Source organism: Pangasianodon hypophthalmus, chromosome 16 (assembly GCF_027358585.1).
Source record: "Pangasianodon hypophthalmus isolate fPanHyp1 chromosome 16, fPanHyp1.pri, whole genome shotgun sequence".
Classification (NCBI taxonomy): domain Eukaryota; kingdom Metazoa; phylum Chordata; class Actinopteri; order Siluriformes; family Pangasiidae; genus Pangasianodon; species Pangasianodon hypophthalmus.
Window position 1 is genome coordinate 4,602,607 of NC_069725.1, and position 24,568 is coordinate 4,627,174.

General features: G+C 38.0%; 2 protein-coding genes across 4 annotated transcripts; both read left to right on the forward strand.

Moving 5' to 3' along the window:
* The first annotated feature begins 6,925 nt into the window (after window positions 1-6,925).
* nr4a1 (nuclear receptor subfamily 4, group A, member 1) lies at window positions 6,926-14,529 on the forward strand. 3 transcript variants are annotated; one of them, XM_026945115.3, is made up of 7 exons: window positions 6,926-7,079; window positions 8,920-9,710; window positions 10,147-10,276; window positions 10,528-10,691; window positions 11,318-11,520; window positions 12,145-12,323; window positions 13,150-14,529. In XM_026945115.3, exons 2-7 carry the CDS (start codon window positions 8,922-8,924, stop codon window positions 13,404-13,406), a joined length of 1,722 nt encoding a protein of 573 aa, XP_026800916.1. In that variant the 5' UTR covers window positions 6,926-7,079; window positions 8,920-8,921; the 3' UTR covers window positions 13,407-14,529. The 3 variants fall into 3 exon arrangements, with proteins under 3 accessions (XP_026800916.1, XP_053096890.1, XP_026800917.1); XM_026945116.3 differs by having other exon boundaries at window positions 6,952-7,079; window positions 9,011-9,710; XM_053240915.1 differs by lacking the exons at window positions 10,147-10,276; window positions 10,528-10,691.
* An 8,382-nt stretch (window positions 14,530-22,911) lies between these two features.
* On the forward strand, window positions 22,912-24,076 carry rprm3 (reprimo, TP53 dependent G2 arrest mediator homolog 3). Its single transcript, XM_053240876.1, has 2 exons — window positions 22,912-23,191; window positions 23,282-24,076. The coding sequence occupies exon 2, from the start codon at window positions 23,583-23,585 to the stop codon at window positions 23,889-23,891; it is 309 nt and encodes a 102-aa protein (XP_053096851.1). The 5' UTR covers window positions 22,912-23,191; window positions 23,282-23,582; the 3' UTR covers window positions 23,892-24,076.
* Window positions 24,077-24,568: the final 492 nt, after the last annotated feature.

Consider the following 24,568-nt stretch of genomic DNA (forward strand, 5'->3'; position numbering starts at 1 on the left):
CTAGCCCCGCACAGCCAGTCTAAATCACAATATCATGAAGAAATAAAATGTGAGCTCATGTGATATAGAACAGCAAATTATGAAAGTCAGTTTTCAAGCTCATGTCCTTCACTCTCTAACATTTTGTTCCAGCATCCTGCCTGAATTAACAGCAAATCCGCATGCACACAACTGCATTAAACTTCTAAACATTATATTAGTTTCATATTAGATAAACTATGGAACAATGAACTGAAACGGTATGTAATACTTTTATTGCATCACACGATTACGCAAAATTCCTTTCTTTCATCAGCTCTTTTTTTACAGGCTTTTACAAACCCAACAACAATCAATACTATGGAGCCACGGAGGTGACATGGTGGGTATTTTTAAATAAAGCATAGCCACAAAATAACACAACAAGGCCACAATTTAATAGTCCAAGTCAGCAGACAAAGTTGTGTAATTAGAGCCCATGTTGTGGAACGTCATCCTTAATATCTGGCCTCCAGTTAATTATTTGTCAGAAACAGGGGGAAAATGTACTACTATACTTATTAAAATTTACTATACTATTACTACTTACTTTGAGAATGTGCTTAAGGTGACGGAGGCTAATGTAATATTATCACACATCTCACGTACATGCAATATCACTCAACTCCATGTTTAGGTTTCTGTGTCTGTTTCCACACAGAGATCTATTGATTCAATTGATTTCGCTCTCTCACTCATTTTTAAATGCAACTTGCCATAAGATATATATTTCTTAGCCACAAAATAGATCTCGAGAAATGTTATTAAACCTTGTGGATTTAATACTTCATCTTGTGGCTTCAATGTATTCATTCATGGCTACACCTGGTTGAAAAATAACCACCATGTCACCTCAGTTAGCTAGCTGTATTTTCATTTCATTTCTGTCACTCTCTGCCTAATACCTGCCTGTTTTTTTTTTTTTTTTTTTCATTCTTTGATAGCTAACATAAAAAAAAACTTTTGTGGAATTGTATAATGTTAGCTAGTTAGCTAGCAACAAGTTAACAGCATAGCTAACATTATCTAGGTTACTGGTCCATAAGAGCAATGTGTAGCTTGTGTAGCTTAACTAGCTGAAGTAATAATATTTCCTAAACTGTCAAAATAATACAGAATTTGCCTCACATCTTTATAAATAAGACATTTGAGGAGGAAGAAAAAGATTAGAGCTAGGTCAACTGGATTTAAAGCTACTTTCAGTTCAACTATTAGCTCAAAAATCACCACAGCTAAGCGAATACTATAGTTAGCATACTTTAACCAGCTAGCCAGTGCATGCTACGTACCTAGGCTGCTAGACACACGTTTGAATGAAACTTTTTACAGCAATATGTCAAAAATATGTGCTAAACACTGAAAAAAAAGGTGTGTGATAAGTATATCACAACATTACACAGCTTTTAGAAGCAGGAAGTGTTTTTTCTCTGATATAATACACATACCTTTGTCATGTTTAAGGGCGATATAATTATTATTTTTAACCATATTATTTGTATCATCATAAAATAAACATTTGACACCAAGATATCAGTAGTGTGTTGAAATAGAGCCATCCCACAGCCATATTTCAACACAGAGTGTGTGCAACAAATCTACTCAGAGAGCAGACCACATTCTCAGCAGCTATTACATTTTGTGTGTTTGGTTCAAAAGGTCATGGTTGTCCGGAAGACATGCTGTAGGCTGATGAAGCTGGACAGAAATTTGTTAAGATGAAGAAGACCGTTGCACCGTCGGCTGCAGACTACACTAGCGGTAAATCATTATGTTTCAAAGACAGCTGTTTGATACTTTGCTCAACCACAATGTGGGAGTGTGTTTGTGCGTGCCTGTGTGAGCAGTGCACTGTGAACATCCTATCCTGCTCATGCCGTTGCAGAAAAGCAGTAATACGATCCCACACGCTTTTACTCTAACTATAACTGTTACTGTGCGTTAACGGAATGCTTTTTACAAAGTCATGGACAAGGTCAGGTTGTTTAAAACATAATATACGATACTAAACCCGTCAAATCTATGTTCACTCTCTTTCATAACCCTATAAGCCTTTATATATAAAATACATATACGACATAATAAACATCTATAAAGTTGTCACAACTTTGTTGGAACAACTTAGTAAACATTAATAAACATCTATAAAGATGTCACAACTTTGTCACAACTTTGCTGGAACTGGAACGGCTCATTCCTTTTTGTCATGCCTCCTTAAAGAGACGGTTTGAAATCTACCAGTTTTTTCCTTTGCCCCAAATGTGGTCAATCTGCCATGACAAACAATCTGCCATGTTTGCTCCTTTAGTTTTGCCCTCCAGATGAAAGGTTAATGTAGCTAAAAAGTAAGAGACGTTTATAGCTACCAGTTTAGCACTGGTAAATGAAAATGAAAAGATGTCGAGTTGTAGAGCATCTCAAACAGTGTGTAGTTTCTGACACTGTATGACACACAGTTATGAATAAATATATACAAGAAGATGACACAGATAAAAACTTCAGCGGCCATCTTAAAGTCAGATCACTTCCTTCCTCCATCAGCACATGGTATTTGGTAACCAGTCGGATGATAATATAACTCTAAAGTGATTTTTTTTCATGCACAAATATTATTATTAAACCAAATGACGTCTTTAGAGGGAAGTGTGTGATGATTAGACTTTACTGGTAAACTGGTAGCTATAAACTTTCTATAACAACATTAGACTTATTGATCCAGTGCAGTTTCCGACACCAAACATGACTTGTCTGAGGGACTACATTACACAAATGTGTACATTTATTTATTTACTTTCTTACTTACTTGCTTAGGTACTGATTAATTGATTGATTGCTATATTTCTTTTAAATGTGGAGAGGAAGACCTCCATCCTATATCTAGATAAGCTAATAGACATTATATATAGCTATAAGTTAATAATGGAAACACCTACTTCTAAAGAGCCTTTAGACACAAAGTTTAATTAAAACTGCAAAATTCCTAAACAGATCCAAAGTTCAGGTCAGACTGAGGCCGCCATTTTACCCTTCACGTTTTGTGGCCCAGGAAGCAGCCATGCTCTTCTGTTACACTACTTTAGAAGATCTGAAGAAGTACTTTGTGGTGTCTGTAATAACGTGTGCTGCTGGAGGAAAACCGACGCGTCATTTACCGGCGGGTGAGAGGACAGCAGCCCGGTGTGCGCTCCACTGGGCTTCCCCATTTCGAGGATTCCTCCTACGTCAGTTAGACGCGTCATCGGACCTGCTCGGCTTCCTTTTCTCCGTTCTAACCGGAAGTGAACTAGAGTGCAGGTGGGGCGCTCGCGACAAACACCACGCAGCAGCGAGCGGAAGTGGGCGGGGCTTTGACTCCAGGCCATTTACGATTAGAGAGCAGGTACAAGGAGAAAGAAAGCAAGCAAGCAAGAAAGAAAGAAAGAAAGAAAGAAAGGAAAAAAAGAGAACATAAATAAATATATATAGAGCGAGAATAAGAGCAGAAATAAATATATAAATAAATAATAAAAATAAATAAATAAATAGTTAAATAAAAGGGAAGAAAGATAAATAGATAGAAAGAAAGAAAGAAAGAAAGAAAGAAAGAAAAAAAGAAGAGGCAGAGAATAAGAGCAGAAAGAAAGAAAGAAAGAAAGAGAACATAAATATATATAGAGAGAGAATAAGAGCAGAAATAAATCAAGTTAAATAAAAAGAAAGAAAGAAAGAAAGAAGAGGAAGAGAATAAGAGTAGAAATAAATAAAAAGAAAGAGAGAAAGAATAACGGCAGATATAATTGAGTAGAGAGAGAGTATAAATAAATAAATAAATAAATAAAAGAGAATAAGAGCAGAAATAAATAGAGAGGGAGAATATGAGCAGAAATAAATAAAAGAAAGAAAGAAAGAATAAGGGCAGACAAATGAGTAGAGAGAGCATAAATAAATAAATAAATAAATAAATAAATAAATAAATAAATAAATAAATAAATAAATAAAAGAAACTTCTATGAAGATCTTTTTCGAAGAAGTCCACATGCATACATTTTTTCTTTTAGTAAATAAGACTTACACTTGAAAATTAAAACAGTTCCTTAAAAAAAACAAACTTTTAACTTTCAGTCCTAAGGCTAAAAATAGTTCCATGTAAACCAATCCACAGGGGTAATCTTAAAGTTTGTCTTTGCCAGGGTCTGGAGTAGCAGACATAAATAAGATACGCTTGATTTTGTGTCCATACACTTAAGTCAAATCCTCCATCAACACATCATTAACTGGCTTTTTACACATACATTTTTCTCCTGCATGGCACTAAGTGACATTACATGCAGCCATTTGAAGATCCATGCAGTGGCTATGGTGAGACGCTGGATCATGTGACTGAGAGAGAGAGGAGGCCTGTCATGGGAATACGTGTGTGTGTGCATGTGTGTGTGTGTGTGTGAGTGTGTGTGTGTGGAAAGTGAAATCCAAAGGAGCTGATAGGAGACTATTAAAAGCTGGAGGATTCGTCTGTGGCTCTGTGAATAGCCCGTGCTTTCAACATGTCACAGTCTGTCTCAGTCACGTGGCATGTCAGTGTGGAGGAAACACACTTATGAGAGTGACAATAACTCCTGTGTGTTTCTATTTGCAATACTCAGAAGTGTTAATAAACCCACAATAATCCTTAATATGATAAGCTTATTACTACTTGGTGTGGCTCAGTGTGTGCAGTGCAATTAGCCTTGAATCTTAATGCAATGATTGTTATTTCTTTACACAAGGTGGCTTCAAGAGTCCTAGCACGTTGAAATAAAATAAGTTGAAATGTATCATACACTCTCAGAAAAAAAGCACTAAACTGTATTATTCCTTGTCCTTGCCCACAAATGCACACATTCTGTACCTTTAGTATGTAGCTTTTCCTAGAATCGTGTAGCTTTAAAGTTAATTATGTCCAATTATTTACTTCAAACCTTTGGTAAAGGTGCACTGTATCCACAGTTCCAGGTTACAGATATGCACTAAAGGGTACCACTCCAGCAACAAGGAAAAGTACAGTATAGTACCCTTTTTTTCTGAGAACCTGTAACAGGCAAATGTAAGAAGAATCATATAATCATAAGTCATATAATTAGGACTTGGAACACTTAGATAGTGTTTCTAAATGAACAGTGATTTAGTTTGAGTTTTACTTTCATTTGCATGTGAATACAATGTTACATTTCCATTCTGCAGGTAAAGGTTGGAAATGTATGGCTTAGCTGGAAATATCGTACCTTTTATAGCAAATTTAGATTCTGTTAGAAATGAACTGATCTGTCCTTGATGATATGGAATGAAACACACACACACAACACACACACACTAGTGTAGGTATAATGAAGAATAAAATCAACAGATCCTTCCTTAAACATACACCAAGCATATTACTTGGTATCATTTTATTTGCCATTCAGAAAGAAAGAAAGAAAGAAAGAAAGAAAGCATAAGAATATGCTCTCTCTCTGTCTCTCTCTCTCTCGACTATAGCTATAATGAAGTATAATGAACCGCACATCCTTTCTTAAACATATTATTTGATGTCTTCTTTATTGGCCAATCATAAAGAAAGAAAGAAAGAAAGAAAGAAACCATAAGATTATTCTCTCTCTCTCTCTCTCTCTCTCTCTCTCTCTTGCTCCTGTGCAACTCTAATGAAGTATAAAGAGCAACAGATCCCTCCTTAAACATATTATTTGATGTCTTCTTTATTGGCCAATCGAGAAGAGAAAGAAAGAAAGAAAGAAAGAAAGCATAACATTATGCTCTCTCTCTCTAGTGTAGTTTTAATGAAGTATAAAGAGCAACAGATCCTTCCTTAAACATATTACTTGATGTCTTTTTTTATTTGCCAACCAGAACTAGAGAACAAGAGCAGAAAGAAAAAAAGCATTAGATTATGATATATATATATATATAAGAGAAAAGCATCTGCTAATCTTCAGCCTGCATTTCAGCTACTATATCTATCTACCTCATCTCTCTCTCTCTCTCTCTCTCTTTATATATATATATATATATATATATATATATATATATATATATATATATACATATCATAATCTATTGCTTTCTTTCTTTCTGCTCTTGTTCTCTAGTTCTGAAAGAAAGCATTAGATTATGAGATATATATATATATGTATATGTACATGTATATGTATATGTAAGAGAAGCATCTGCAGATCTTCAGCTTACATTTCAGCTACTATATCTATCTATCTCATCTCTCTCTCTCTCTCTCTCTCTCTCTCTATAGGTACCATATATATATATATATATATATATATATATATATATATATATATATATATATATATATATATATATATATATATATATATATATATATATCATAATCTAATGCTTTCTTTCAGAACTAGAGAACAAGAGCAGAAAGAAAGAAAGCATTAGAATAAGCTAGATAGATAGATAGATAGATAGATAGATAGATAGATAGATATGGATATGGATATGGATATATAGTAGCTGAAACGCAGGCTGAAGATCAGATGCTTTCCTTAAACACATTTGACGTGTCTTTGTCTTTTATTCGCTTGTAAACATCCGCCAGAGAGAGCAGCAGCTTTTACATGGCACATTAAGGGATTTTACGCCACGCCGTCTCGTCTTTCTGTGTGTGTTCGGTTATTTGTGTCTTCCCCTGCCACTATTTTTAACCGATTTCAGCGACTTTAAGCGCTCCGTGGCCTTCGTGTGCCGCTATATTTAGCACAACAGACGCTCCGGCTCGTTTTGCGTCAATGGAATCCCGAGCGTGCGTCAAGCTGCCAGAGCTCTGATTGGTCGGCGGCCGGAAAGATTTCGGGGAGCTCCTCCGCCCCTGCGCGCGCGTATTGGTGAATGGAACGGTGAGGGCAGGACGCACCTGCGACGTCACGGCACAATATGCTGCCTCGTATAAAAGGGCCCGGAGAAACCCGAGCGCTAAACGCGTCCGAGGCCGAGTCAGGAGAGCGCGCGCGGAGTGGTGGGGATGCACGAGCTTCACTCGCAGTACGGACATTACAAATAAGTCCAGCAGAATAATTATTCACAAGCAGGTAAGTTGTTGTTTTGCTTTTGGCTCCTGTTTGCTTCTTTTATGCGCTTCCTTAAAGGTGCAATAGTCATTTTTTTAATTCCTTACTTGTATAAATAACTTGGAAGATATGTAGAACATGATTAAAAAAAAAAAAAAAAACAGTGAGTTAAGCTGTGGCTTTAGCAAAAGTTTATGAAGTCTGTGAGAAAAGCCTTTAGAAAGCTGAACTCCGGTCCGGAATGCTTGTTTGTGTTTGGATGCACCTCCTGTCAGTCATTTTATAGACACTATACAGGCTACTTAAGATCACAGCTGAACATGAACATGGAAAAAAAAAAAAAAAAAACAACACTAATGGTACCTGATGCACCATTATTATAGTGTTACTCTAAATAACTGATTCATTACATTTCATCAATCAATACATTTTACTTCCAAGGCTCCTTATGAGCCATATGAGATGTGTCTTAATACTCTAATGATAAACACAAAAGAAAACAGTGTGACCATATTTCTCCAGAAACAACTCGCAAGCTATCCTGTCTTATAACAACTACACTACCCCTTATGTAAATGTTTAGATTACTCTTTATAGTTTAGCTTTGGATACTGAATGGAAACAGTGATGTAATTGCAACAGCTGCTCCACAAGGCTCTATTACAGCATACAGAAATGGGAAATGTATTTAGCACCCAAAAATCCAAGTTTAAAGATTGTTCCTAATGCCACGATCTGCTGTTTCAGATCAGCACTTGGCTCTTGGTCTTGTTTGCCTGCAGGGTTAATGGCTCTGAGACTTTTTCTGAAATAGGGATGATGTTTCGTTACTTTAAGATTACATACCTAAAGAACAAAGCAGGCAAATTCAACCTCAAATGTCATGGCAACTAAAATCTCTTCAGACTCTACCAGACAGAACTACATGCAAAGCTCATATTTGGCATTTAAATCTCAACAACAAGCTTTGCAAACAAAGAAAATAAGTATTCTTTGCAAACCAAAATAGCTCCATTTGTTTACCAGAGTGTCATCTGTATCTTAGGAGATGTTAGAAAAGATTAATTAAGCAAATAGATATAATTGTGGCTAAATATAAAAAACACTTTGCATGTAGTAGTGTAGATAAGCTATAATTCTTTATAGCAGGATTGTAGAGTCAGAGCGCGCACCTGATTCGTATCACTTAAGGTCAGTGTGTTAGAAGAGGGAAGGCGATAATCTGTGCAGGGACAAGGCTTTGCAGGACACCAGTTTGCCCACTGCGCTTTAAATAGTCCTCTCTGACATGCTCGTGCATCCATCTTTGCTTCTCGTTGCACTACAGACTGTCAGTTGCACCTCACAGAAGGTATTGTGTTCGTGGTTTTGATAATCAAAGAGCTTCTCTTTGTAAAGGTTGGAACTGAGAATTGAAACAGATGGCATCTGCCCTAAAGGACAATGCCAAATGACAATTCCAACGACCTTAACTTGAACCTGAGATTTTCTGCATTTCAGTCAGTACATTTCATCGTTACGTTATCTCATTCATGTCCTCTTCGGACTCTGGTGTGTGTTGGAAAGCCAGTTCTAGAGTTTCATCTAAAGTTATCCATAGTCGTATGGGTGATATATAAATAGCCCTTACCCTGGAAGACTGCTTTCCAGGCTTTCTCAGAAATGGCTACTCGAAATCAGTTACTGTAGCGATGATTACGTTACTCATCGAGTTCTTTCTCTGTTTACCCGAGGATAATATCTATGCCTAGCCCGGGAAAGGGTTTTTTTCACACAATGGTCATGATTTAAGATGAGCAGGAGCAAAACAAGAAAGACTTTTGCGATATTGAAAAGTAGCTCTTGTGGTTCTGCTCTACAGAAATGACCTGTGTTCAAAGCCAACATGGAGTCCAGCCTTATGAGAGCATGCTCTTCAGCTCAGAGCTTATGAACCCTGACTTCACCTCCAGGTTGGCCATGGACGTGAGCGAACAGCGGGAGCAGCTGTCCACATCCTCTCTGCCGAGCATCACCTCTCTGATGGGAGGCTACGGGGGCGAATTTGATACCTACTCCTGTCAGCTTGCCACTGCCACTGCCACTGCATCAACCTGCGCCGGCGCCACCTCGGGCCAGGATTCCTTCAAGCTGGATGACCTCCAGGTTTATGGCTGCTACCCTGGCACATTCACCTTGAGCTACATGGACGATGCACTGTCTACGTCAGGTGGCTCGAACTGTTTCGGCAGCCCCGTCTCGGCTCCCTCACCCTCGACTCCGGGTTTCCAGTCAGTGCCTTCCTGGGATGGAGCGTATGGGTCCTGCTCCCCTGATGCAGGCTGCTGGGGTTCGGAGAAGACGCCTCTTCCTCAGGCCTCTTCCTTTTTCACTTTTGGACCTCTGTCAGGAGAGGACATGTCTCCTCTGGGGCAGCTGCAGCAACATCAGCTTCCTGATCAGGATCCCTTTTCTCGGAGCCATCAGAACAGCTTCAGTCCACTCAGGCTGGATCACAGCAGCAGGGACAGTTCGGTCCTGGTGGACAATCAGCTGTCTCCCAAAATCAAGAGTCCAACAGGAAATGAAGGGTGCTGTGCGGTGTGTGGGGACAACGCCTCCTGCCAGCACTACGGCGTGCGCACCTGTGAGGGCTGCAAGGGCTTCTTTAAGGTGAATATAGAGCTCAGTTTTAAAGGAGCAGTTTGTAATTTTTCGAGCCCAAGTGCTCCCCTTCTCTCCAAACTGACCCCACCTCCTAAGCTGAAACTATGTATGCCTTTAGTAGGTTATTTTTTAGACAAAACTGTCATACCCGAGTAGGCCTATTTTGGGGCAGAGATTATTTCTGGGCCAGAAATTTTTAAATAGAACCACAAAACAAGAAAACTATCAGATTATTTGCATATTACTATGCATTATCTTTGAGATTTCTGATTATTACTATACATCTAGAAGCACTTTGAAAAATTGCAGACTGCACCTTTAAATACCACGAGTGTATCTTTATTATTAAAGCCTTCGTCATTAACACTTGATTTACTTCATTAATTCCGTAAACGTGTTGACCATGTTGAATCGAAAGAGCTTTTGTTTGTTTTTCTTTTAGCGTACAGTACAGAAAAATGCCAAGTACGTATGCCTAGCTAATAAAGACTGTCCAGTGGACAAACGGCGGCGGAACAGGTGCCAGTTCTGTCGCTTTCAGAAGTGCCTGACAGTAGGAATGGTGAAAGAAGGTGAGAAAAGCCTTAGCAGTTATCACCTCCTACACACAACAGATGGATGAATTTTAATTATTCTATTGTTTTTCATAATAGTATAATTTTATATTTATTTGATAATAAAAAAAAAAGTCCATTATTTAGCTTCAATAATGTCACAATGTACTTTACAGTCAACATGTCATTCTATCTAGCCTTGGCAATAGCATTTGTTTTTTATTGCATTATTAACGTATGCTTGTTATTTTATAATTGTTTCTGTTCAGTTGTAAGAACAGACAGCCTAAAGGGCAGAAGGGGTCGTTTGCCTTCTAAGCCAAAACCAGTCACAGAATCAGCGCCTGCCGTGCCTTCTGGGAACATCATCCCCTCTCTTGTGAATGCGCACATGGACTCAAACCCAGCCATCGCAAAACTGGACTACTCAAAGGTGAGCCTTGCATTTTGAACTGCTAGTGCAGTTACAATGGCATTTAATAAGAGAGAAAAAAGTCAACAAAATCCACTGCAGGAGTCGTGGAAATGTTGCAACCATTGGACAGAAAGTTCCAGAATGCACTGCAGCTATACAATGCAGTTGTGCTAAGTTATGGCACAGACTCAGCTCGGCTAGTTAGCGATCCATGATGTCAAGCACGATGGCGTTAATAGTGGTATTAGCATGAATTTGAAGCCTAGGAAGCTGATTTTGTTTGAGCAGAGTGTACAGATGAGGAGGTGAGAGAGGTGGACAGACTAAAGTGCTGCTGCATCACTCTCTTTGGGTAGAGATAAAGCGAGGGCTAAATCCCACTGCACCGCTATTAGCAAGTAGTCAAATGGCATTGTGGGTAAAGTAGGAAAACAAAAAGTGAAAGATGTTTAAAAAAATTCAAAACAAAATAAATCTTGGACACCACTGTTAGTTATCAAGATTAATATGCAAGTCTTTCGGGATGAATTTTTCCTTTAGTGATGTCATCTACATTGTTTTTATGATCTTTATGGTCATATGATTGTGTACTAATGCTGTAAGAAAGTCCAGTTGCTGACTATACTGTCTCGTTTTCTGTTCAGTATCAACAGACAGTGGCTAGCGTGTCTGAAAAGGAGGACGCCAGTGACATCCAGCAGTTTTACGACCTGCTGACCGATTCTATGAGTGTGATCAGAAAGTGGGCCGAAAGCATCCCAGGATTCACCGCCTTCTCTAAGGAGGACCAGGACTTGCTCTTCGAAGCAGCCTTTGTCGAGCTCTTCATATTACGACTAGCGTACAGGTAATTAACCACAGTAATAATCATATTGGAATTCAGTGTTGTTGAATGCTCAAATCTGATTGGTCAGAAGCTGTTGATGAATTTTCTAGAACAGCAGCACTGACAATACTGTCGACTGCAAAGTTTTACATTAATGCATTCTTTGTATTAAGATATTGGTTTCTATTGGTACAGCTAATTCACAAAGACTTGTACATCAGATGCTCCACATAATCGAAGACTAATAGACAAATTGAAAAATGTGTTGTCTTTTAACAAAGAAAACTGTATAATCATTGATACGGTCAAGTTTTCTGTAAGGATATGTTGATTTAACGTTTATGGAAGGAGTCTCCAGTGTCAGCGCATTCACATGGTAGAGTCTTCAGAACAGAGGACTTTGCACTTGTGATTTATCAGTAACATGTCAACCTGCGTTTTTTTTTTTTTTGTCTATTTAACTTGAGAATGAATAGAAACTGGTGAGAGAACAACTATTTATAGCTGCTATATGTGACAACAGGAACTAATTTGTTTTGCCGACGTTCCACAACATTCAGTGTTACTATAAACAGAAAAAAAAGCACAAATGATTGTTCTTTAATTAATTAAAAAATTGTAATCGTTTTCTCATGTTCATTTCAGATCTCACCCAGAGACGGACAACCTGATCTTCTGCAATGGTGTGGTTCTTCACCGCATGCAGTGTGTGCGGGGATTTGGCGAGTGGATTGACTCCATCATGGAGTTCTCGCAGAGTTTGCATCGTCTGAACCTGGACGTGGCGTCGTTCTGCTGTCTCGCCACGCTAGTCATCATAACTGGTGAGTTTCACGCTGGCATTTTCAGGCTTCTTTTTGTGGCATGTCACACGCTCAACATGCAATACGGTCTCGGAGCTCTCTGAACTAAAACTCTGTCCTAAACACTAACCCTAGAGTATCACTTAAATTTTTCCATCATACACTTTACGAATGAAATGAACATCAAAATGTGCAGTGGTTTTAGGAAAACCTTCAAAAGTCAATGAATTCCACTACAGATGACGAGGAAAATAAATCAGCTTTTGACAAAAATTGGGTTTTTCTGCTTCTAACTTATATGAGATCTCAATATAAATAATCCGCCAATACATTTCACCAAAATATAGCAGATGATTTTTAACTTTCTAAACTTGCCTAGGCATTTCTGCACAGATAATGTTAGGGAAATAAGGAGCTACTGTAGGTTAATAAACACAGCTGTACAAATGGCTGTAGGCTATGAATAAAGGCAGGTATAAAAACAGACATGGTTTTCATGGTCATATTTATTCTTTTTATATTTTATTTATTATATATAAATATATTATATGCTCTGTCTAAGTGACTGCGAGACAGATAGTGGTGGAGGTAATAAAATTTAGGTATAATACACAGAAAAATTCCAAAGTCCTTCATCAGATGAGTGCTTTTCTTGCACAACTGCTTCTCTGGAAGCACTCCTCACAGCCACCTAATCCATGAGGGCTTTTGTGCACCTGTTTCTATAAATATTGCTTATATTGTTAATAATATGTTGCTAATATAGATAAGCTCAATTGCTAAGAACATACAGGTTAAAGAAGCAGCATGGAACCCCTGCCCTTATGCTGTCCTTCATCTCTTACAGATCGGCACGGCCTGAAGGAGCCCAAACGGGTGGAGGATTTCCAGAACCATCTGATAACGTGCCTCAAAGACCACGTTGCCACAAGTGTCACAGAAGCGGCACGTCCCAACTACCTGTCCCGGCTGCTGGGGAAACTGCCCGAGCTCAGGACACTGTGTACTCAAGGCTTTCAGCGCATCTTCTACCTTAAACTAGAAGACCTTGTCCCGCCTCCTCCGATTGTGGAGAAGATCTTCATGGACACGTTGCCTTTCTGAATCTGACTGCGATGCTATTTAAAGATACGATTTTAATAAAGACTTGGACTTGATGTGAACAAAAGCACAGCAGAGCAGAGAAGAGATTTAGAAGCACTTGTCTAAACCTGGCAGCTCTGTTTTCTTTTAGGCGTACGACTATGATCTTCTCAACAGGAGTCAGAAGGACGTTCAGTGAACATTCTGGGAAATCTTGCAGCAAAAAAAAAAAAAAAAGCCTCACCAAGTCTCCCTAAGTTTCTTCAACCCCATATTTTGGTTCGCACTTTTGGAATTGTGGCTTTTTTTGTGAACTTAAATGACAAAAATCAGTGATTTTGTGCATCTTAACAATTGAACATCAAAACCTCTCACTTAAACAGTATTAGAGCTTTATAACTTCAGGACATACATGATATGATGATACTGATGTCAACAACATCCAGAGAACTCAATGGTGCTTTAATAACACACCTGTGGATTATTTAAAAAAAAAAAAAAAAAAAAAAAAAAGGCCATGGACCAAAACTGATATTGTTTACGTGGTTGTACAAAATGACTAAATAAAGCCTTATATATCCATCCACCATAACATCTGAGACTGAAATTCAATAGGAGCACAGAAAGAATGTGAATACAATCGAAAAATCATATTAACTACTGTTAGAATCAGATGTATATGCCTGCCATGTGCCATGCTGAAAACACAAGACACGCCTTCTAGACAGTTCTACATTTGATGTACACTGAAGTTTACTCTTTACTTGGATTAAAAGCATCCTGTTTTCTGGCATACAGATTCACATCTCTGAGTGATGATAATGATGATACATTTCCATCTAAACATTTCTAAAGATGTCCAGTGATTTTCTGGTGTTTTCTTGCAAACCATTTAATTCTGAGTATTATCATGGACTGAAGAATTTGTTTAGCGTGCCAGCCAGACTTTAGCGTATACATATTTGTATGTACTGTATGTATAGAGATGGCTTGATATGCTATATATTTTTGTCTTTATACTGGCATAGTGAAAATGTCTGGGCATTATTGTGTTTTTTATATAATATTTTTGATATTCTTAGATATTTGCTGTCTTTCATTACTAATATTGTTCAGCACTATACATTAAAATGATGAAAAATCAGTTTGATGTATTTTAGTCTTTTTTTTTTTAATTTCCCACAAAATACCTATGATGCACTGCACTCTTACATTCACACTTAAATTGGGATTAGAAGGGAATTTGCCATGCTAAGTATAAATTTCCCTTCCATTTTATTCATATAGTATTTATTACCGATATACAAGCAGCTTTACAGATACATGGGTGTAGATCTAGATCTTATGGAACAGAAATACGCTGCCGGTTAAAAGGTTTTGAACAATTGTGATTAGACTTGAAATGAAATGGTTCAAGCTAAATAAAAACAAACCCTTCACATGTTTAGAAAAAAAATGTTGACTCTAAGTATATTGTGATATATTGCAAAATATTACTTAATAGACAGTATATACCAATATGCAGTATGTAAAATTTCTCCTGTGTTGCAGCAGCCTTATTGTCACCACCACAAAGTTGATTTTTTTCTAATAACAGCATACCCAGAAGCGTTTTATTCCTCTTATACCACTGCAATTTGCCAGCAATAGCTATTTTTATTAAAGAAAGCAACATACTTTTTATCCGTTTATTGTTCCTGTTATCATCTGTTAGAACAGCTATAAGCAGTCTTTCCTTCACTGGCCTTTCTTGTGTCTCTTTCTTCAGTTTAATAAGATGAAAAACACAGTTTGTCAATTTACTGAGACTGCAAAGCCCTACAGAATATGCTATGTGTTGGAAACGTACAGGATGTTCGGTCTGAGCATGTTGTTTGCAGGTTAGATTCATTGCAACAGGAAAGGGAAATGTAAGAACAACCATACCCTTCTCTCTAAACCCCAGTAAATATATTGATAAAATACCACTAAAAATAACCAAACACCCAACATCACTCACAAACATCCTACATCATGTTTCATACATTGACAGTAAAAGCTGACTGACACAGATGCGATCCAGTTATTTCTTCTGAATTGGTACCTTCCAATTATTTTGGGGGATTTTTTAAAAGCACATCCACAGAGGTGGTTTCAGCCAAGAAGATGCCTTCAGTCATGTTTTGCCACGTGCCTCAGCCTGTGTTAAATTTCCCCCTGGGGCTCGCAGAAAACTGTTTTAGGCTTGTGTAACATGATGACATACGTGATGAGGGGAGTCGGAGATGCTCCAGGCATACTCTTAATGTCACCTGTAAGTGAACTACAGCTGAGAGGAAGAACCGTTGGCCCCCAGAGAGTACATTCAGTTCAGGCCATAGTGAGCCTGATATGGCCCAAGGGGACAGTTATGCAATGCACACATTGTCCTTTTTTAAATATTGAGTAGAACTAGGTGATAGGTCTCCCAAATTCAAGGTGCACCAAGTTCATTACATGACAATCGTCATCAGCCAGACTTATATAAAAAAAAAAAAGGGTCCAATTTTTTACATTCAAAGTGTCTTAGTTGCTGTTAGATGCTGTGTGGATTATTTTTTTTTTTTGTGGAAGCAAGAACAATAGCACCACCATAGGTAAAAATACACAGAATGGTATGAAGAAGAGGCAGATACAGGTCAAGAGTTTCAGTTAAAGTTCACATCAAAGATCAGAATGGGGAAAAATATGATCTCAGCGACTTTGAGTATCTGAGCAACGATTTTCGTACACAACAAAGTCTTTCATACACACAAAATGGTGCAAAAAATGTGGAAAAACATCCAGTGAGCAACATTTTTGCAGGAGGAAGAATGGCCAGACTGGTTTAAGCTGACAGGAAGGCTATGGTAACTCAAATAACCACTCTTTACAACCACGGCGAGCAGAAAAGCATCTCTTTTCAATAAGAAGGCACAGCATGCCAAACCTTGAGGCGGATGGGCTACAAGAGCAGAAGACTACAGCAGGTTCCACTTCTGTCAGCCAAGAACAGTGCGAACAGGATCCTTGAAACTGGACAGGTGAAATTTGGAAAAAGACCAATCTGATAGCATCTACAGTACATGCTTTGAAAATGTAAAACCCTTAAGGGATCTTCTGTTGTCCCCTCAGCAAAGATTTGGACAATAAGACCCAATGAAACACTGAAGAACCCATTTTTCTCAGAGTGTAAACAAACAAAAAACTAAGCAGCCTTGCTCTGAACCACCGACAGGTGCATCTCATACAACCGAAGTGCTTCTACACCAAGAACTGCATGAACCGTAGAAATCGTAACTGGGTATGTTATTAAAAGTTGTTGTTGAAACTGCTGGTCTATTTTTGAAGCGTGACAGGAGTTTTTCAGTCGACAAAATTATTCATGACACAAAAAGGCAGGCAGACTTGCAGATTTTTGTGTGGTTTCTTTGTGAATATGAACCAGTTCGAGTTTCCACCCTCCGCTTTCATACGAGACTTGAACACACAGATGGGGAGTGACAGAGGAAATCCTACGGTGGATATAAATAGCTCATCATTGTGGTTCAGTAACTTGATCAGCTGCTTTCTGAAGGTAACAAAGAGCAACTCTGGCAGGGAACGGTGGTTATGCCCAACCTCCCATGTCAAAAAATAAAAAAAATATATCCCTGCCAGAGGAGTGAGGTTTTTCATGAGCAAATTTAACACTTGTGACAGATGTTAAAAGCTTAATTAAATATAAATTGCATATTTCAGTGTGCAGCTATTAAATAATAGCAAGAGTGATTAATACACAAATATGAACTCTGGTGTAAAAATGAATATCTCAATGAATAGTGAATGGCTGTGAAAATTAAATACTTTCATAAAAATTATATTCTGAACCCTGGGCTACTGAACATTCCAACTAATAGTATTCAACAGTTTCTAAGGAGGTTAAGCACTAAAAAATAATGTACCTGCAATGTTCTAAAAACATTTTCACAATGTAATCACACAACCTTCCTACATAGACAAAAACATTATAGAATTATTATATAAATGCATTACAGAAACTATATTCCTAAAAATATTGCCAAAAGTAACTAAAAGTATAACCTAGAATTGTTAGCTGAGGTGATGGCCTGTTAATGAAATATTCAGTCCGGGAACCTAATAAGTGTATCTGAAGGACATGGAGGTGCTCTTAAAAAAAAAAAAAAAAAAAAAAAAAAAAAAAATACCACAGCTCATCCAGAAGGATGTAACTGGATAAAGTCACTGTCACTCCAATTACAGCTGTTATGTGAAAACAGCGTCTGAAAATAACCCCATGCCTGGCCCACACTATGCTGTGCAGACATTCTGCTTAAAAGCACACTGTACATGCAAGAAATGACCAGGATCTGGCCTTTGAAATGAGATAATATTACAAAGTGGTAGCCTCTCCCATTCCCACCACCACCATACACCGACCTATGGTCAAAACTCTCACACTCGCTGTCAGGACATGAGGGAATGAGAATGTAGGGATAATAAAAGAGAGTGACAGGAGGGTTCGGCTAGCAGGGACACAAATCTTGGCTGTGGATCTGAAACCATGTTTGTGGTTCTCTTGTCAGTCAGCTCAGGCAGTGAGACGATGAGTTGCTGCTCCTGCAAGACACGTACTGCCAGGTGAGAACCTGAACCACGCGACAGGTGGCACTTACGCAATCACATTTACCCAACCAAAGACAAACAGGACTTTCTGTATTTCACGACAATGAATTGTTTTTTTAGACTGGCATTTAAGTCATTTAAAAACAAAAGCCTTGTTTAGAAAAACCTGTTCATCTTGAACCCTTTGAAACAGTTACAGTACACAAGCTACTATTTATTTTATAAAAGCACAATTATGATGTATGTAATGAATAAAACATGATGGGGCGTGATGTTACACACACGTTGATTATTTTCCTATGACAGCACATCCTGACTGGTTTTATTCCTCTTATATGACAGCAATTTGGCAACGATTGCAAATTCTTACTTATGAGAAACAGTTTGTCATACATTTTATCCGTTTAGAGTTACATTTACTGTTGTGGAACGTCCACAAAACAGGTTCTCTGTCCTGAAGACTTTCTCATGTCAGAAAAGTTACAGCTTTCCCTCTGACTCTTGCAAAGTGCTAACACTGGAGACTCCTTCCAAAAATTCTAAATAAACGTTTCCTCACAGAAGACAAATCAACAAATGCACATAGTTTTAAATTTGTTTTGAAACACACATCCAGCATACAAGTCCCTGTGAAATAGCTGGGATTGTAGAACATTAACATATTAGAACAAGCACATAACTAATATATATATAAACCTGTGATTTGTTTTGCAGCCAGAACTATTGTTAGAGCAGCTGTTATGGAAATTTCATCAGAATCGGAATTTAGCAGCACTGTGGTACAAAGTGTATTAACACCCACAATTTAGTGCAGCTGTCTGGGTTTGTTAAATGTCTGCAGTTAAAGTTATTTATGCAAATGTTTTAGTTGATCATTTCCATTTCTGTCACTCAGGAACAGATGGCAGGATTGTTGGCTGGGTTTTTGTTTCCCTGCTTGTCATATATAATTTGTCACATAGTCAAATTGTTTGGTCATAGGTGTGTCCACTGACAGGGTTGGTTGGTTGAACAGATATGGTTTAAACCTACGCTCAGTCTGTGTCTGTGTCTGAGCAAATGGACTTAAAAACCGCATGAGTGCGTCAGCAAACGTCAGATGAAAAGCAAATACAGTGTGAAGAACAACTCACTGTAAATTGACCCTGAGTGGAAAAAATGAATAGATAGATAGATAGATAGATAGATAGATAGATAGATAGATAGATAGATAGATAGATAAATAGATAGAGAAACACAGACAAACAGAGAGACAAACAGAGAGACAATAATTATGGGCCTTTAATAAATTAGCCCCATTTGACACCAAATATGTAACAATTTCACACAACTACCAACCTCAGGCTGTAAGAATCTACAGTCTGGGCTAGAAAGAAATCAGCCACAGGCCATATTATCTACGTATGTATATTTTTGTCTTAAAACTACTCGTGATGATGTTGTTCTTGGTTCTACAAAAGTAAAAAAAAAAAAAAAAATCCACTTCAAGCCATTTGTTATCAGCAAAAAAAAGATGACATGGAGGCCACAAATTGAACCTTACTTTTATTTTATTTTCTTCTTGAAGCAGAGAGAGGGGTTAGCCCCGTTAGCCCATTTACACCAGCTGCCCTGTTCTGGTTGTTCTGTACTGTTTTTAGGTGTCCTACAACCATTTGGTGGGAATTTTAGTCCTCATTTAATGCATCTAATGACATTTATAGTCTGTACACATGATAAATGAATAGTGTATGATCCTGTACCTCATTGTTATAAGCAGGCCAAACGAGTTTGTGGTTGAAAGCTGTACATGTATAACATAAGGTGCTACTGTAGTCATAATCTCACTTTCTTTTATATGGCTCACATTGTTTTAAATGTGGCAATCAAAAATGTAGCACTTGAAAAACCAGGAAAGCAAAGTTCTGTATAAGAATCTCATTAAAATGTTTTTCTATTTGAGGTCATTTGAAATATTTGAATATTTGTAATCAATTTGGGCTTTTCTCTTATTTCTGAAATTCTGCTTCTGAGAAACTCTTAATGTTGTGGATGATTAAATGTAACTATAAATGGATAAAATGTACAATGTGTTGTTCTTTATTAAATAAAATACTGTTGGCATTGTTTTGGCAGTTGCTATTGAATAAGGAGAATAAAACACTGCAGGACATTCTGTTATTGGAAAATAATATTTCGTAGCAGAAACAATAACTATGCTTTGCGTCAGGAGGCATTGCACCACCTCATAGTTGATTATTTTTTTCCTGTAACAGCACAGCTTCAAATATAATTTCTTTCTTTGAAAGCCTACATCAAGAGCATTTCTTCTTATGTATGTCTATGATTCAATAAATGATGTAAATACCAAATTACTCTCTCACACATGTGATGACTTAACTCTGTGTATGACTCACTTCTCTCAAGTCTCACAAGAAATTAATATATCAGTAAATTATCAGAAGACAAAAGAATAAAATCTTACTTGCGAATGATTTTACAGTTGTTTTCTAAACAGTTTTAGTTTATTTTACACAAGTGTACATTATGCTTCTTAATTAGGCTTCCAAAATTAAATTGTCCTCCTCCCAGTCACATCTGGTCCATTACGGTGGAACATCTCAGAAATCCTTCAGCAGTGTGTAACTTTCTAATCTGACTCCAGAACCTCTTTAAATGAAATGCTTATATCAATCAGCCCTTTTCACCATGATTTCAAAACCCAGTTATACATAATTGACATATCTTCAATTTCTCTGGAAATTAAAAAGAAAATGACGACAAGAAAGACTTCTTTCCTACAGACTGTGACTTTCATGACATAATCATCTTGTCATTTCCTGTTTTATGATTCACTGTCCTTATCAGGTGCTAAAATCGTATGTAAATGAGACATACTAATCTGCTGTAAGTGAAAATCTGTTTTGCATGATGTGCCATTTCTATCTGTTCAAAACGAGAATCTTTGTCAGCTCATATCTTGCTGTTACTATGGAAACAGTCAAATGAACCAGGCATGAGTGAATAATATCTTGCACCATACACTGTGTTCTGGAGAAGTGTGATTTTGGGCCGATAGGCTGGGGATGGCTGGATAGCAGCCACTGGAACTTTAGCTTTGGGTTTAAAAATATCCACTCCCCAAGTGAAATCCATAATGCCACTTAGATGTGATGGAGTGTGTCTCCTGGCAAGGACACTCGACCCTGAGATTATCACACCACATGGCAAGTGTAACTGACACCCTCTCTCCCACCTGCAGGCTCAGGAAAACCCCTCACCATTTAACAGTGTTACTCAAAACATGCCTGAAACAGGGACACAATGAGGGTTGAAATACAGGAAATTAGCTTTACACTGAAATTGCTTTATCTTGCAATTCTGTTAGCAACACCTCCCACTGAAATCTTAAATCCTGAACATACTCTGCTCTTTAGTGCTCCAAAACTTGTGTTACATGCCTCATCACAAGCGAGTGCAGCAAGTGTGTGACTTTTAACTGTTTTTATGGATGCTATAAAATATTTAAAGCAAACTTATTTCCATCAGTATCTAAAATGATCAGACAAATCAAAGTGTATGTCTCTATTCATTATATAATGCACTACTTTGAGTGGTTTGGGGGTTTTGTATCCATCCCCCAAAAAAAAAACATAAGGGAAAATATCCAGTATGCTCATCAATCCCACAATGCACTGCAGTAATTAGAGTCCATATTATGTACTATAGATGGTACAGAATACACTTAACCCACATAGCTGCTTGTAGGAAATAAGGATTAGGGAACAGGTGTAAGATGTGTTTGAGAGTTTGAGACATAAATTACACAACAGCACCATCCAGTGGCAATAAACAGAACTGCTACTAGCTTCCTCTCTCTCTCTCTCTCTCTCTCTCTCTCTCTCTCTCTCTCTCTCTCTATTACTAAGTAAGGAATAAAACACTTGAGGGTGTGCTGTTATAGGAAAATAATCAACTATTTGCTGTAATGTGATGTGACTTTACAGCAAAGTTACTGTTACCACCCTAAAGTTGATTAATTTCCTATAACAGCATGTCCCAAAGTGTTTTATTCCTCTTATACTGCAGCAATTTGCCAGCGCTAACTTTTTTTTGTTGTTTATTAATAAATATGTTGTACATTTTATCCATTTATAGCTACATTTATCGTTGTGGAATGTCCACAAAACACATTTCGATTCTTCACATTATAGCAGTTATAAACACTCCTTCCTCCTAACCAGCCTCTCTTTTCTTCTCTCCTGAATAAGAAAAAAAATTTATTTTACTGAGAAATCAGAAAGCCTTCTTTCCTGAAGACTTTCCCATGTCAGAAAACAGCTTTACCTCTGATTGTTACAAAGCACTGACGCTAGAGACTCCTCCCAAAAATGCTAACTAAATGTCTACTTACAGAAAACTTCACCATATCAACACAAACAGATGATTTTTAATCCGTTTATGTGGCGCGTCCACTGTACACGTCCCTGTGTACGTTGTTACTGTTGAAACCATAACGTATCACATCGAGTGCTTTAATATAAACATGCGATTTGCCTTGCAGCTGGAACTACTATCAGAACTGCTGTTATAGAAAACTAACCAACACCTTCTGACCAATCAGAATTGAGAATTCAACAGTGTTGTTGTATAAGAAGAAAGTGTAATGGCAATTGAATATCTGTATAATATTATATACAGTGTATTACAATGTGATATTGGCACTGAGCAGTGGTGCAGTGTGGGTATGTGTGCACTGGGTTTGAGGTAAAAGAGTTCACTGTGGTTGATAAGGGACTATAGGTTCTAGCTTGGTGGCTTAGTGGTTAGCATGTTTGCATCATACCTCTGGGGTTGGGGGTTTGAATCTTGCCTCTGCCCTGTGTGCGCAGAGTTTGTGTGTTTTGGGGGTTTCCTCTGGGTACTCTGGTTTCCTCCCCCAGTCAAAAAACAATTGTAGGCTGATTGGTATTTCCAAATTGTCTGTAATGTGTGTGTGTGTGTGTATGTGTGTGTGTGTGTGGTTGTGCCCTGCGATGGGTTGGCACCCCATCCAGCGTGTCCCCTGCCTTGTGCCCCGAGTTCCCTGGGATAGGCTCCAGATAGACCCTGTGGAGGATAAACAGTATGGAAAATGGATGGATGGACAGATGGATGTTTGAGACTTCTTTTGGAGAGAAGAGGCTGAAAAGGGTGATGTCATGGTAAGAAGGGTCGGTTATAATCTTGCCAGTATGCCTCCTCACCCCGGAGGGTTTCCTTTAAGGGTTAACCTATTTTTTTTTCTCTAATAGATAAAAATAAGCGACGCTGTAAAGCTCTGGGTTGAACCTGTAGCCAGCGCAATACATCTGGATGATTCTCTGGATTGTAAATGACTCGCATTCGATTCACTTGGTTCAAGTGAATCGAATCAGTAGAGTTGTAATGAACATTCGCGGAGCACATTTCTCGTCAACATCCGGATGACTTAAAGCCGGACACGTGTGGGCTTTTTTTTTTTTTGACCCTTGGACCATTCTTGATGCTGCGTCTTTTAGCCAGTCTCCCGCGGCTGCTCCAAGTGCGCGCTCGGTTCTAACGGGTCAGCTCGGAATGAATGCGTCTGAGGGATTAGGAGTCTTCAACCGGACGCAAGACCAGCTGGACAGCGCGAGCGCTTGCTGCAACTTCACCTCCACCGCCGCGTCTGTCACCGGCAGCGGCGACGCGTTCCTGCACGAGCGCGAGCAGTTCGTGGCGCGGCTCGTGCAGATCGCCGTGCTCTGCGTGCTCTCGCTCACCGTCGTCTTCGGCGTCTTCTTTCTCGGCTGCAACCTCCTCATCAAGTCCGAGAGCATGATGAACTTACTGGCGGAGGAGCGCAGACCGTCCAAAGACGCGGAGCTCATCACCGCCGCGTGACGCACGCTGACTGGGTGACTGGGTGACCCGGCGCGCGCGCTCACACCCGATATGACTTTTAAAATATTGTGATACTGCTGATTTGAATTTTTTTTTTTTTTTTCGTGCATATAGGCATACTGAGTTCCTGATTTTGGTACTGCAAAATAAAGCATGCTGAAATAAATTGGATGTTGTTTTTTTTTTTTAAATAAACCTGACTGAAATTGTATTTTCATTGTATTACTGTATTTTAATATATTCTAAAATAAAGTAAGATAAACTTTTATTATTAATCCCTTTAATTACAAAAAATAAAGTGTCACAGTGGCTTGTCTGTAAAAATAATGAGGTAGTAAACTAAATATAAATATAAATATAAATATAAATATAAATATGGTATAACCTCTTTGGACTTTCTCAGCTGTACTTGTATTTATTTATTTATTTATTTATTTATAACAAATTATTTCTTGCTATTTTCCAACGGATATCTGTAAAATTTAATATGAATAAATAACATGAGACATCTGAAATTACATGTGGAAAAAAATCATCATTTCACAACCAAATTCTGAAAGACTTTTTTTTTTTTTTTTTTTTTTTTTAAACCACACCTGTATTCTTGATTATTTATGTTTAAGCTTTAAAGTTTCAGTTTGAGCTGGTTTATGGATAGATTATGCAGAAATCAGTCT

What these genes read in the sequence shown, in the direction of transcription:
- nr4a1 (XM_026945115.3), top strand. Translation starts at nt 8,922, where the DNA reads ATGACCTGTGTTCAAAGCCAACATGGAGTCCAGCCTTATGAGAGCATG. An exon ending in ATATTACGACTAGCGTACAG is followed by an intron (nt 11,521 to 12,144) that starts GTAATTAACCAC and finishes TGTTCATTTCAG; the next exon opens with ATCTCACCCAGAGACGGACA. An exon ending in CACGCTAGTCATCATAACTG is followed by an intron (nt 12,324 to 13,149) that starts GTGAGTTTCACG and finishes CATCTCTTACAG; the next exon opens with ATCGGCACGGCCTGAAGGAG.
- rprm3 (XM_053240876.1), top strand. Translation starts at nt 23,583, where the DNA reads ATGAATGCGTCTGAGGGATTAGGAGTCTTCAACCGGACGCAAGACCAG.